We start from the raw sequence: 13,074 nt of genomic DNA on the forward strand, positions 1-13,074 counted from the left end.
TGAACCCCTTCTTTGTTCTTCCAGTGAAAAGCTTCCTGTCCCACTCGCTGCAACGCAAGCCCCAAAGCATGACCGGGCCGCCGCCATGCTTGCAATTGGAGAAATGAGGAAGTGGAGGAAATGTGGAGGTGAGGAAGCAAAATAAAAAGGAGTTTACCTTGACTTGCTACTTTTAGTTTATTACAAATCTTATTTTTTATCTGTGATGCAGTTATTCTTTTTGCCATTTTGATGTTTTTCTTATTATGTGATGCAGTTGTTCTTGTGAAGCACTTTGTTTTAATGTGCTATATAAATAAATTTTGAGTTGAATTGAATTGGAAGCGTGAAAGGTTGTCTTCTGAGGACTGACACGGCTCAGTCCATCTGTCAGCTTTCCCGTCATTTTCTTTCTGATATTGTGTAAAAACTTCTAAATATTCAAAATATCCTTTGGAGATAAGTTCACCTGCTGGTTATAAGTATCCAAAGTAAGAGACAAACCTTTCACCCACAGACTGTCGTCTGATGGAGTCGCTCCATCGAGGTTTAAAGAGAGCTAAAAGCATTCCGTCAGAGTTTTGCTAAACACAGACGAGTCTGAAATAATAGTTTTTTTTAAAGGCAAATCTAAAGATTGAAAGATGAAAAGCCCTTTTCGAACAACTGGAGGAGTCTGGTCTGGTGCTCCAGAAATTCAGAAAGCCGCTGCCAGAGTTCTAACAAGTATCAAGAGGAATGAGCACATTACTAATGCTTACATTGGCTCGCCATTATTTATGGAACATATTCTAAGAAGCTGCTGCTTATTTATGAGCCTCTTGTTAATCTCAGGGACATGCAATCCTCTTAACCCCCCTTTAGAAACCAAATGAGGGCCTTCTTGTTTGGTTTCTAAATACCTTCAGGAAGCAGTGGGCTTGTAGAACCCCTCAGAGCAGATCTAAACAAGATGGAACAGACTGGAAAGGAACAAACCGTGCAGATCTCTTTTCCCACCGACCGATCGGTTCATCTATCCTCTTTATACGCATCGTACGGTGCATTCAGGGTCAGGTTTAGCATGAAATGTTTGTACGACAACAGTAATGGGAATGGGAGGCATTTTCAGATGTTTATTAATATATTCATGCTGTACATTACAATTACATTTGAATACAGATTAAAGTGTTATGCCACTGAACTATGAGCTTTAAAAACACTGAAACCAGTTGTACAGGTAATGGTTACAATATTAACAAAAGACTTTATTGAAAATAAATAGTAGCACAATACTTAGGTTTGTCCCCTCATCCCCGTTAATATCGACCCACCATCAGCTCGTGTAACCTGCTCTGAACCTGCTCTGTCTGCATTTCAGCTGAGGAGTGTTTTATCTTAATAACATGTTGTGGTAAAAGTGCAACTAAGCAAAAAGCAAACGTTCATGGAAAGAAAAACGTCAGTGCGTAAGCGTTGAAAAAAAACGCTTTTTAGGTGCGGGAGAAACACGAAGCGTTGAAGCAGGAAGCGTGCATCTAACCTCTGTTTGACAGAGCAGAATTTAAATCCCATCTTAGTGCTGGGCCCGGCAGCTGAGGTTTATCCTGACCTCCGCAGCATCCTCACCTGCTTCCCAGACCCCAGGCACATCGCTCCTTAAATACCCGAGTTCATCAGCAACTCAATCTGCACTGCGTGCTCCTGTTTTTGGCCATTATTATTCAAACTAAACATGTTTGTCTTCGCTTTAGCTCTCCTCCTGTCAGTCACTGTCCTTGCGACCCGTCTTGCTCAGCACCAAGTTTAGTTCATTGAGCAGATTAGACGGTAAAAGACCCTCGCCGCCGCCAACCATTCTTCTGTTGAGCGTCTTACTGCCTCCCTGAGGAGGAACGGGCAGCGGCATGGGCTGCAAGTGTCTGGAGAGGTGCGGCGAAGTGGAGCGATGCGGCAGGCAGACGTCCACAGAGGTTCTTCTGTGTTGGACGGCTGGGGCCTTGTGCTGGTCACGGGGCTTTGGAGGGGGGGGCAAAGTTTTGGTTCCAGTAACCTTGGCGGTGGTCCAACCTGCATCTCCAAGAGAAACCCTCCTGTCTGGCAGCTGTGGGCAGACATAAGGCAAAGGTGTTCAACAAACCATTAACAGCTCTGAAAAGAAGAGTCAGCAAAAAGTATCTGCTTTTTCAAGAGAAATAAGCTGAAAAATAGAAGATCGGGGGATTTTTTCTCACCGGTTTGCTGGAGCTGTGGTTGTGTGACGGAACCTTGCTGTGTTTTGTGACAGCTCCCCCTCTGGAGGATGTCTGATCTGCTTTTTCTTTGGCGTTAATCGTCTTCAGATGGAGCTCAGACCCGAACTAAAGACACACACAACAGAGCAACCGTTTTCGCTGTGTTATTCAGTGGAGACAACAGGTTTGGTCCCTGTTGCTTTTCTGTGTTGCGTATTCTCCTTTAAAGGACAATTCTGGTATTTGGGTGAAAAACTCCATATTCACAGGGGAGACGACCTGCCGGTGACTGGCAGTAACTCACGAGCATCATCTGGTTGCAGCTCTCTCTCCTCCCTGCCTGCAGTTTGGAGGAGCCGCTTTTCCTCATACTTCAGCTCAAATAAGTAAGAATAGAAAATCTAAATCTCAATCAATAAATAATCTGTTCTGTCCGCATCTGAGGACTTCGCTGACATAATTGGTTGCCATGACTTCAGTAATAACGCAGCCACTACACGGACCCCATCCACAAAGGTCTGCCTCTGTAAAGGAGCTTTCCGGAAGGTTCTCATGCAGCTCGTGCAGCTCTCCAAATCCAGAAGGGCTGAAAAGTCCTGCCATTTCCCCCATCTGTTCCAGGGTAACACGCTGAAGCACGCAGTAGATTTGGGTGACATTAGGCATAAAGTACAGTGCTGTTAACTCAAAAAGAACTATGGCATTTACCTTTTTTTGAGCGGATTAAAGAATGAGTAAGACTGTGATGATTTTCTGCTCCGTGGCAGCAGTCCAACTGTGTTCTGATCTCTGGCTAAACTTCCACTTTAACAATGTCCCCTTTTAAAATCACTGCGACCCGCAGACCTACAGAAATATCTCTTCTTAACAAATCCTTATTTCATCGCTGCAAGGCCCTCTCCTTGGACCTTTACACCCTCTCTCTAACCCTCATCACCACCTCGCTTCGGAGTGAGGTCCTCCATTGCTTGTTGCTATGGAAACTGTGGGAGCAAAATGCTCGCTACCAGGTAAGGCGAATCGAGACCGCTGAAGCTCTCCTTCTACTTTCTCATCGACACTTTCTCTCTGCCCTTCCCAAAAGTCCCGTGTCCTTCCCACAATCCTCTCTGCTGGAGGCTGACAATCCTCACATTTAGAGGATTTGGGTGAAGAATCCTAATATGTTTAGCCGGCTCCAGTCTGCTATAGATTTAGGTCTAGTGCTAAGAGCTTCTCTAGATCAGGAAAGTCCATTGAAATAAACACCGTGAAACACTTAAAACTAAAATTGCCCTTCCCTTTAGATCAATCTCTCCCTGATGGCGTTGCCCTTTTTACTTGCTAAGTTAAACTAAGGCACTAAAAGGCTTTTACAGTAAGCACCTGTGATAAACAACACCGTGCCGCAGACGGGTTCCCATAAAGGAGGATGTGGAGAGGGCTAATGCTGATAAAATGTGCTGAGCACACAACGCAGAGCTGGAAGATCTCGGTTTGATCTTTCTGTTCAGGAAGAGCGTCCTGCTCAGCTTTGGCTATTTACTTTAAAAATGAGCAGGAAACAGAATCTAATGAGGAAGCAAGAAGCCAGTTCATAAAGAGGACTGAGAGTGAAAAACGATCCCAGAATGTGACAGATCCGTAGCTGCTCTCCCTGTGTTTGCTTGGCCTGCATTATTTATGTCGTATGTGCTGTGTCAGCGACTGACAGCGACAACACGGGGCTCTATCTGGGGGCTAAGCACCTCAATGTGATTGTTACAGTCGCCTTGACCTTATTCTCACAGCTTTTCCACATAAAGTGATTTATGCCATTGTTGAGTGACCTCTCCAAAACCTTTCAGCTCCTCCTTGTTTATTTATTTATCTTTTAATCTGTTTTAAAGCTAAATGGAAACGGATGATGGGGGGGGGTTGGGGGGGCACTGTTCATCATATCACCTTGATCCAAGATGGGATCATAAAAATTATTGCTCCAATCGAGTGTTTTTCATTCGAACGAGGAAGAGAAAAGGATATCCTCTGCTAGTTATTGAGATTATGCCCCATACACTCCTCCGCCACTCCCTGAGCCTCCATATCCTTCAGAGCCAGAGCACTTAACTGCTCTATAAAGCTCTGACATCAGAGAACTCCTGGTGGCTGTGCCGACTTGTCTGATCTTACCTTCGTGGCGATGATGTCCGTCACCCAGCTGACCTGCGTCTCCCTCTTGTCGCAGCAGAAGTACCTGAAGAGGAAAAGCTCGGTCACGTCACTCACTGCTTCCCAACCGTTTTATGCAGGAGACCGGATTCGGCGAATCACGGCACCGAACATGGTCTCCTCTGAGAGGACACTTGAATGATTGCTGTAAATAGGCTCGACTAGAAGGCGGAGCCTTTGCCATTAACTATCATTATGTGAGTAGAAATATGCCTCTGAAGCACTGATTATTGCTCAAGGTAAGAATCCAGGATGATGATTAAAGTAATACCTGCCACCTACTCAGGTCTGTGCTACTGTGGTTCTGTACTGTACCACCTGGGGAAGGACTCTTTTCTGGAAGTTCAGCCTATAAATAACATGAGAGGGCACTTCTCAAGATCACCGCCTCAGTTTAGAGTGTTAGCATGCTAACATTTGCCACCATTATTCACATTTTCTATCCAACCATCTGCCCTTCATCCCTGAACCGTCATCACGGTTTCTGAGAATCTTTGCAGAGTAAAAAAGTAGAAAAATAAAAGTCCAAACTCATTGTGAGTCAAGTCTGTCCTCCTATCTTTCAGCTCTCATTCATCTCACCCTTCCATTACTAGTGTAATTAGTGCATTAGCATTTTCATTACTTTTGTTAAACAAATTGTTTTTATTATGTTTTGCTAAATGATAAATGACAGACTTTCTGCTGTAAATGATATGAATAAAGAATGCCACCCTTGGAAATAAAGAAGAACAGAGGCCTGGCTTCGTCTTCATTATATCACAGCTGTTTTAATCAAAACGCCTTTGAATGAATTAAATGACTCCATCATTTATCACTCGTTCCTTCTCAAATTTACACACAATTTTGCTGCATCAATTTTTAATTCTCATGTGTTTTCATCACCTCTGTTGTTGTCATTTAATCTCTGCGACTCCCACCTCTCACCGTATTGCACTTTCTAAGCCTTTTTAACAGCAAACACAACGGGAATAAATACCATTTCTGCAGGACGACTGCTCAGAAAACAGCAGCAATCAGGCCCTTGAATGTATTTTATTGCAGATAACTTTCTTTCAGATTCATATTTAATGTGTTTTCTGGCTGTATGTAATAAAAGTTTGGATTTGTAACAGATGTTATAAACGTGCTATAAACAGATGTTTAAGTGGTCGATCAAAATCTGAATTATCCCTCCTGAGAGTGGAGCAGTAGCATTTATCATCTGATCACCATTAACATACTGTTAGAAGAACTCTGTGCCACTTCATTTCCTCTGTTTTAGAGACATTTTAAGTGGAAAGATTAGCTTTCCCAACCATGCATTACTCACCACTGTTGTTTATCAGTGCAGACCGTGAAACCCCAGCTGTGAAGAAAAAAATGAGGACAGACAACCGTCAGAGACGGACATTTCTGTTCTGTCAACCTCCAGAAACCCAGCCCAGTTGAAATCAGATATAATACAGACATGAAACTTTTTGACAAATACAGTGTAAAAGACAAAAGAAGGAATAAACTTAAACGCTTAACCGTGGAATCAATTGCTGCAGCTCCAGCCTGCATTTTTATGCATGAGCAGACATCGATATGCTCCGGGTCAAACTCTACAACGCAAAGAGCACATGCTGCTCACCTGTAAGACTTAAAACTTAGAATTTGCTGGAAGAAATGGATAGAAAGCAGCCTTGCCAGTGAGAGACTGTAACTGAGGCTGTTTCGGGTACAATTAAAAGCTCAGTATGATGCTGAGCTAAATAAAATGGCTCTCTGTGTGCTTCAAAGTACGTAAATACTTGCATCTGTGCGCGCTTCAGTGTGAGTTAACCTGCACCCAGGCAGAATAAGGTGAAAAGACCACCTTCCTCCTCCCTGAAAACCCTCACAGCTGCAGCTGAGAAGAAGCAGAGGAGTCGGGGAGGTGAACAAAGCCAAAGAGGGGCAGAGATGGAGAGCCTGCAGCACCACTCCTGCGAGTTAAGGCAGCAGATCCAACGCCGCAGCAGGCAGGCCGCTCACAGACAGACCTCTGCCTAATGAGGTACTGACGCCTGCCCATCCTAACACTCTCACTACAGCTCTCTCCATTCTCCTCAGCGCTTTTTATTCCTTTATTCTCCGTATCACCTCTCATGCAGCCCACTCAACAGCACATCTATGATACAACGCTGCAACATCCCTTCTTTGTGTCCCTCTTCATCTTCCCCTCCCTCCCTCTCATCCACTTCTTCTCCACCCCAAAGGACTGCGTAATGTTGATAATCGCTCGCCGCACTCATTTTTCACACTTCCCTTGACTCGAAATTGCGACACGGGGAAAATTATGAGGAATTAGAACAAAGTAATGTGAAATATAGGGCTTGGCGTCTCAAAAATTTCCTCTCCGTGTGACCAACAAGAGCCGCGGCGGTTTTGGCATGTGTCATAAATTACAATAACCGAAGATCATTAAAATAAAAGTGTTTTCTGTTCGCAGAGGCAGAGTTTAATAATTTGTATTTGTTAAAACGCAATTACATTTAATCAATTTCCTTACAGTGAAAAATAAGATGGGGTCAGGAGTGGCTCCGGTGTCCTCTGAGGTCGCACAACTTTCAGGGGGGGGGGGAAGCGGAGCAAATCTTTGGGGATAAATACCCGACACACAAAGAGTTGTGGGCATGCACACCATTAAAAAACCTGCTCAAGAGGACAGCGGCACTGCTAAATGATCACCGGTTCGTCTCCAGTAACAAAAGGGCTAATTTGATTGGAACTTGTGCAGCTGCTCCTTTGGCACTAATGAGTCTGCATCACGGCGACCTGCTGCCAGAAGAAGCCGAGACGCTGAGCAAAGTTTAAATACATACAGAATCACACAATCTGTGTAGCATTTAAACTCTACTGTTACTGTAAAAGTAGACTCCACTCTGAACACTTCCTCCTCTTGGGTTTTCCCATAATTCTCAACACGTTTGCATGGTCCGGACTGCAGGCAGGTCGGTTAAACACCTGAACTTTTACTACCTTTGGAGTGCGGCTTAGCTTTCTGGTTCCTGAAATGAGAAAAACCTTCGATGGAACAGCTGGTGTCAAGCATTGTTGATGCAGTCGCAGATGCTGTAGCAGACATTTTCACTGATGCTATTCTTAGTTGTAGTTCAGTGGAGACGGGAAAACGAAAGCAGGATTTACATGCAGCAAATGGCCACAGGTTGAATTGACTAACAACCAGCTGCAGGAGCGACTTTAACCTATGAGGCGTATCAGAGAGCCCGGGTGCACTGAATTTTTTTATGATATTGTGCACATCTTGACAAACATTATTCTTTTAGCATTAATCTTTTAATGTCTTGGACTTTTATTTTGCACTCTTGTTGCACTTCCTTGCTGGCTTCCTTTAACTGGGGGATTCCACCAGGGACGTACCGGGGACGGAGCGCTGGTTCACGACTCAGCCGCATTCACGCGAGATCCCGCGATAAACTGTGTGTATAAAGGCAACAACACACAGCTTACTTTGCTTCTCCGAAGTGGCAGAACCTGTTTATCCGACCTCTACTTTTGAACTACGTGTTGTGTTTTATTTTGAAAGGGGCCGGGAGTTTATTTTGTCGATTCTGTGGCGGTTCGCTGGTGCAGTCTGCTCTGTTGAGCTTGACACGGTTCAGAAACGGCTCCGTTAAGAATAGAAGTGCAACGGAATGATAGCGAGTCTCGCTTTCGCCCTGTAAAGCACTTTGGCCTACACTTAGATATTGAACTTCTTGCCCACGCAGTCCCCCCCGAGTTGTTTGGCGCTGGCTCTTTTGTCTGCTCTACACAAAACGTCCAGGTTCTCTGACCTTGCCTCTCAGAGGTTAAACGCAGTGCTCCACAGATTCAAGCCGTTTTGCTTGCGTTGTGTCTTACAACACGTGAACCCCCCCCCATGTGAACATGTTATTAATAAGGATAAAAAGTAGATTTTGGGGGACACTGTTTGTTAATCCCTGAATTCTTTTATTTGCATCTCACTTGCAGAACTTTTTGTGAAACAGGGTTGTGTGAAGCTGCACTAACAAAAGTTAATGCTCCACAAAATATGTGAGGATGGAATGCAAATTACACCAATGAGCTTGAAAACTGTTTTTTAAAAGCTGTCCGACTGTTCTGGGCACAGGAAGCCGCGCCTGTGATTAAACATCTGGGAGAAGCCAGTGTGAAATCAGTGTCAATGTTGTTTTAATGGCAGCAAATGGAAGACAGAAACCTGTGTTGTGAACATCTAAGTGATATCTATGAGGTAATGAGAGTCTTCTCAGCTATGTGGGCAGATCATAATGCAGCAAATGATCAAACACACATTAAACGCACTTTAGGAGGAGCTCAGAGTACAAAACCAAAGGACAAACTGTCTGAATTTCGGTTTTCTAGTTTTAGTCGTTTGTTCTTTTTCATCTTTAAAAAGAGGCTTTTTTCTTCTTTTTTTTTGCTGTGAGTCACAGACCTCCATGTTTAGCTTAGATTTCATTAACCACCTTATACTTGCTGCATGTGTTTTAAAGTTCATTCCTTGGTTAAACGTATGAACACCATCAGATGCTAATTGCATTGCCGTTAGAGTAACTACTTCACTTGTACTGATATAAATCAACAGTAGAAGGGGAAGCATTCTGCAGTGCAACATATGCAGCTGAGATTGTAATTTATGCGGTTTTATTTCATCCCTTTCGAGCTTCATTACGCAGGTGAGTGCAGTTTACTTGGTTGGAGGCTTGAGCTTTTTCTTCAGGCCCAGGTAACACTTCACACTCTTCAGCTGGATTGCTTTCTCTGCTTTGGTGCTCTGACAAAATAAGAAAGAAAATTAAATAATTAGCAAAGAAAACAACACATCAAACTGAGATAAAATAAAATGCCGACTAACTATCTGTGCCATTTCAATTAACCACTATACGACGATCAGTGTGAATCGTTACCGGCAAACCTCGTCTTCCAGCTGACAAAGAACAAAGTAAAAGAGAACAAAGCAAACAGAATCAAAGTTATAGCTTGCTTCTTCTGACACCTACACATCACAACCCACCACCCATTCCGAGTTTCATCCAACATAATTTGCTCTAAATATAGACCCAACAATAATTGCAGAGGCTAAGGAATATCAATTAGATTCGAGTAACACTTCTAATTTCCTTTGTATTTACTCAGTAATTAGCCATGTTATTGTGCAACCTCATACTTTCAGAGAAAGTAGCCCCCCCACCCCTGACTCCCACCCCCTCGGATACACACACACACAAAATACCACCCTTACCCAATATGCCTGGTACCTACTCCCCCCATCCCACAGCCAGAATTACTGCAACTCCATCAATTATTAACACTTCTTCACAGTCTTTTAAAAATCCCACGTTTCAACTGCAGAAATGTGGTGAGAAGAAAAGCCCTCCAGGGAACTTGGTCCTGCTGGTCCCCTCAGAAGCGCACGCTGTCTTCTTCCCTTTTTTAAAAGAGGGCGGGAAGCCCGCTGCCATCAGTACGTTTTATTTTTCATTGTAATTTGAAAATGTAGAACCTCAAGGCACATTGCCAGAGTGATGAAACACACAGGCTTCATGTCACAGACTCTGGCTGGGTTTTGGTCTATTCGGCTGCAGTGATGTAAGCTCCACTCTAACACATTTTTGTTTTATTAAGCAGTTTTAAACCCTTTTACAATCCCTTGGGATGTCAGTCATTCTCTGCACCTTCAAGGATTTGAATTTGGAAGATAAACCAATGTTGAAAAGTTTTTACTGCAAATGTGACAGTTGGTGGAGCCGAAGCTAAAGTCGGGTACTTACTTTGTTATCCCTGTAGAGCAGCAGCTTCTCTGCATGTATTGCAACATACTTGTCCTGAAACTTGTGCCCCGAGAGAAGTTTGGAGGATCCATCACTGAACTTCAGGTAGCCACGTTTTATAAACTGCCTCGGGTCTGTTGCACAGTAATAAAACAACTCATTGTAAAACACTGGACATGAACACCATTTCTGTAATATTAAACATATTTAGGTTGTAATTAGCATTCATTTCAGAGCATTCACATCCAAAGTGAAGAGACACTTTTTTTAAATTCTATTATTTTGCAGCCTGTCCCTTTGAGTCATTCTGAGACCTTTCAACTACTGATTCAAACACAAATAATGAAAAAGCCTACACCTGTCCATAAAAAATGTTTTTAGTAAATTGTCCATGTAATACACCGTCATACACATTAGCTAATTTATACACGTTTCTAGCTAGCATTCTCTCCTATGCTAGCTGAAATTAGCTAACATTTCTAGCTAACGTTAATTGAGCTACAGCTATTTATCAGTTAGTCATGGCTAAATATTTCAACTTTTAGTTTCCAGTATTCTAGTTAACAGTGTAAATTAACTGCAGTTTATGACGTTTATAAGCTACATTTAGCTAACATATTTCCTCTGCTAACATTACTTTTAGCTAACAACATTTAGTACTTTCAGCTAGCAATTTATCAAGCACTTGCACTGTTTTTGTTTTTTTAGTTACTTTCAGCAAATGCCAACTATTTCATCTTTTATTTTTAGGTTATGATTACAACTTCCCAGCTTGCTTGCTGCATAGTTTTCTTGCATTTGGCACATGGTGTCAATGTAGGATTTTATGAGTAAATCATGCTTATTTTCTTCGAAGAAGAAGTAGGCTCGATGTTACTGGTGCAGACCAAATAGAACAATAAAGAAGAAATCGCCAGAATGATGACAATAAATTAGCGGGCTTTTTGCAGTCCTACAGAGACTAAAAGGACACCATATATGTGCAAATGCATATATGTATGCATTCAGCGTTAACAGGAAACTTTTTGTATGGTTTTGCACCTTTGATAGTACTCTACCTTTTCCATCAGCCATTTTTCTGACCCCTGCAAACTTCTTTATGATAAGAAAAGCAGAGCTTGGGCAGTCCAAGCTACTCCACTCCAACACCTGCTCAAGTATCTTCTCATTATGATGCAACGGCCGCTCTGTTGAAAAATAACAGACTTCGAGTCAGGAGGTGGAGAAAAGGTAAAGGTGGTTGTAGATGGCAGTGGTCAAAAATGGCAACAACAAAGCTATTCTGTCCTGTGGCCTCGAATCATTTCTACATGCATGAAACAAATCCACAGCCCCACATCACGCAATGCATGACTAAATCACAGTAACCAAATAACAAAATGATGTTGTTCCTCCCATTTTCAGCACAGAGCAGTTTAAATTATCTACAGCCTATCAGGATCCGATTATAAAAACACACTCATGTGCAAAATAGACCCATTATCTCTTCCTAATTGGCGAACAGGGTGCATGCTGTCAGCCAAAAAAAGCAGATAATTTGTGTACCAGCACCCCGGCTCTCATGCTTCCATTTCTACACTCCCATGTTTTTCATAACCGAAGGAGGTAGGAAGAGACACAATGGCATAACTTATTAATAGCAGTGGGTTTATCTTCTTTTTAAAATCTCTGCAGACCCTGGCCATATGGAATTAGTTCCTAATTACCCAACAAATATCAGCTCCCCTTTCTGCCTATTGTCCTCGGTAACAGTGTTTATCTGGAGCTATCCTCCAAAATGACTAATTATCGCACTTTCCCTCCCCTCTTTATGGTTTTATTAGCCAAACCTGTCACGCTTCAGACTTTAAAATAGCTTGACTGTTTACTCTTCCTCTGACACACTGATTTTAGAATGGAAAATATCCTGAACTGTCAGCAAATATATTCAGTATTCAACACACCTTCCCTTTTAAAAGAGGACAGCGTGTCCTCTGAAACTTTGTGAAGAGGAAAACAAACATAAGAGTGAGGTGTAAACTCTCATTGAACTGATGAGTGCACGGGGACAGCTTTGCGACAAATCTGACTTCCTTCTCGCCTGCCTCTTCTCTGATCAAATGCAGATGTGTGAGGTATGAGGAGCCGTCGGTGCATATTAATTCAAGATGAGTTGGGTCAGCTCTCTAGGTTGATCATGCAAGAAAGATGAAGGTAATCTATGACATATGATGGCAAAGATAATTAATTAATGTGCATATCATCAAACCAATGATGCTTGGGTGATTTCTCAGTGTGCTGCCACGTTCACAGACACTGGTTCATTAGAGAGATAGCATAATCTTCTAATCATGGGGTCCATGGATGAGAGGAAGTGCGATCATATGAGAATAGTCACTCTAAATGGTGATGTGACGCTAATTGGATATATAGCACAACCAAGGAAAGTTAGAGCCAAGACTTTCGTACTTTGTGATGGGTGAGGTTTCATTTCATTTCACTTAATGAAATTAAAGTTTTATGGAGAACATAGCATCGTCGAGTTGTGTAGCAGCAGGTGTTTAAGGTTATGGATTCAGAAGTATAAATGCATAAAGTGGCATTTTCTAGAATGCACTGAAATCAGAGCTGCTGTCGGTACTAGAAGCTCAATGTTGACAACTGGAGAGCACAATAAGAGGTATGTTAAATGTAGATGACTTTATGACTTAACTGTACAAAAGCACAGTAAGAGCACGACTCGAGACTAAAAAACATGGAATAATAAACAACTTCCAGGGAATGTCTGTATGGAAACATAACATCAGCAAGGCTTTTGTAAACATTGCCATTCAGTTATAGAACATGTAGCTCCCTCAGACTTAAGTATTTGTTAACAAAGATGCTTTTCTACTTAATTAAAACCTGTCTTTAATCTAATCAAATGGGTTCTA

The 13,074-nt window shown here is 42.4% G+C and overlaps 1 protein-coding gene across 1 annotated transcript in view; it reads right to left on the minus strand.

The window, feature by feature from the left end:
* Positions 1-1,085: 1,085 nt before the first annotated feature.
* Positions 1,086-13,074, minus strand: part of arap2 (ArfGAP with RhoGAP domain, ankyrin repeat and PH domain 2) — a 114,338-nt gene continuing 102,349 nt past the window's right edge. The window contains exons 27-33 of the mRNA XM_072377002.1: positions 11,221-11,349; positions 10,163-10,296; positions 9,083-9,165; positions 5,692-5,727; positions 4,341-4,404; positions 2,193-2,318; positions 1,086-2,062 (exon numbers count right to left, since the gene is read on the minus strand). Of these exons, the coding sequence (XP_072233103.1) occupies positions 1,724-2,062; positions 2,193-2,318; positions 4,341-4,404; positions 5,692-5,727; positions 9,083-9,165; positions 10,163-10,296; positions 11,221-11,349 (911 nt within the window). The 3' untranslated portion in view covers positions 1,086-1,723. The remainder of the gene's footprint in view (positions 2,063-2,192; positions 2,319-4,340; positions 4,405-5,691; positions 5,728-9,082; positions 9,166-10,162; positions 10,297-11,220; positions 11,350-13,074) is intronic.

The sequence above is a fragment of the Leuresthes tenuis genome, unplaced genomic scaffold, assembly GCF_036924035.1.
Source record: "Leuresthes tenuis unplaced genomic scaffold, fLeuTen1.0.hap1 SCAF_22, whole genome shotgun sequence".
NCBI classification, from domain to species: Eukaryota; Metazoa; Chordata; class Actinopteri; order Atheriniformes; family Atherinopsidae; genus Leuresthes; species Leuresthes tenuis.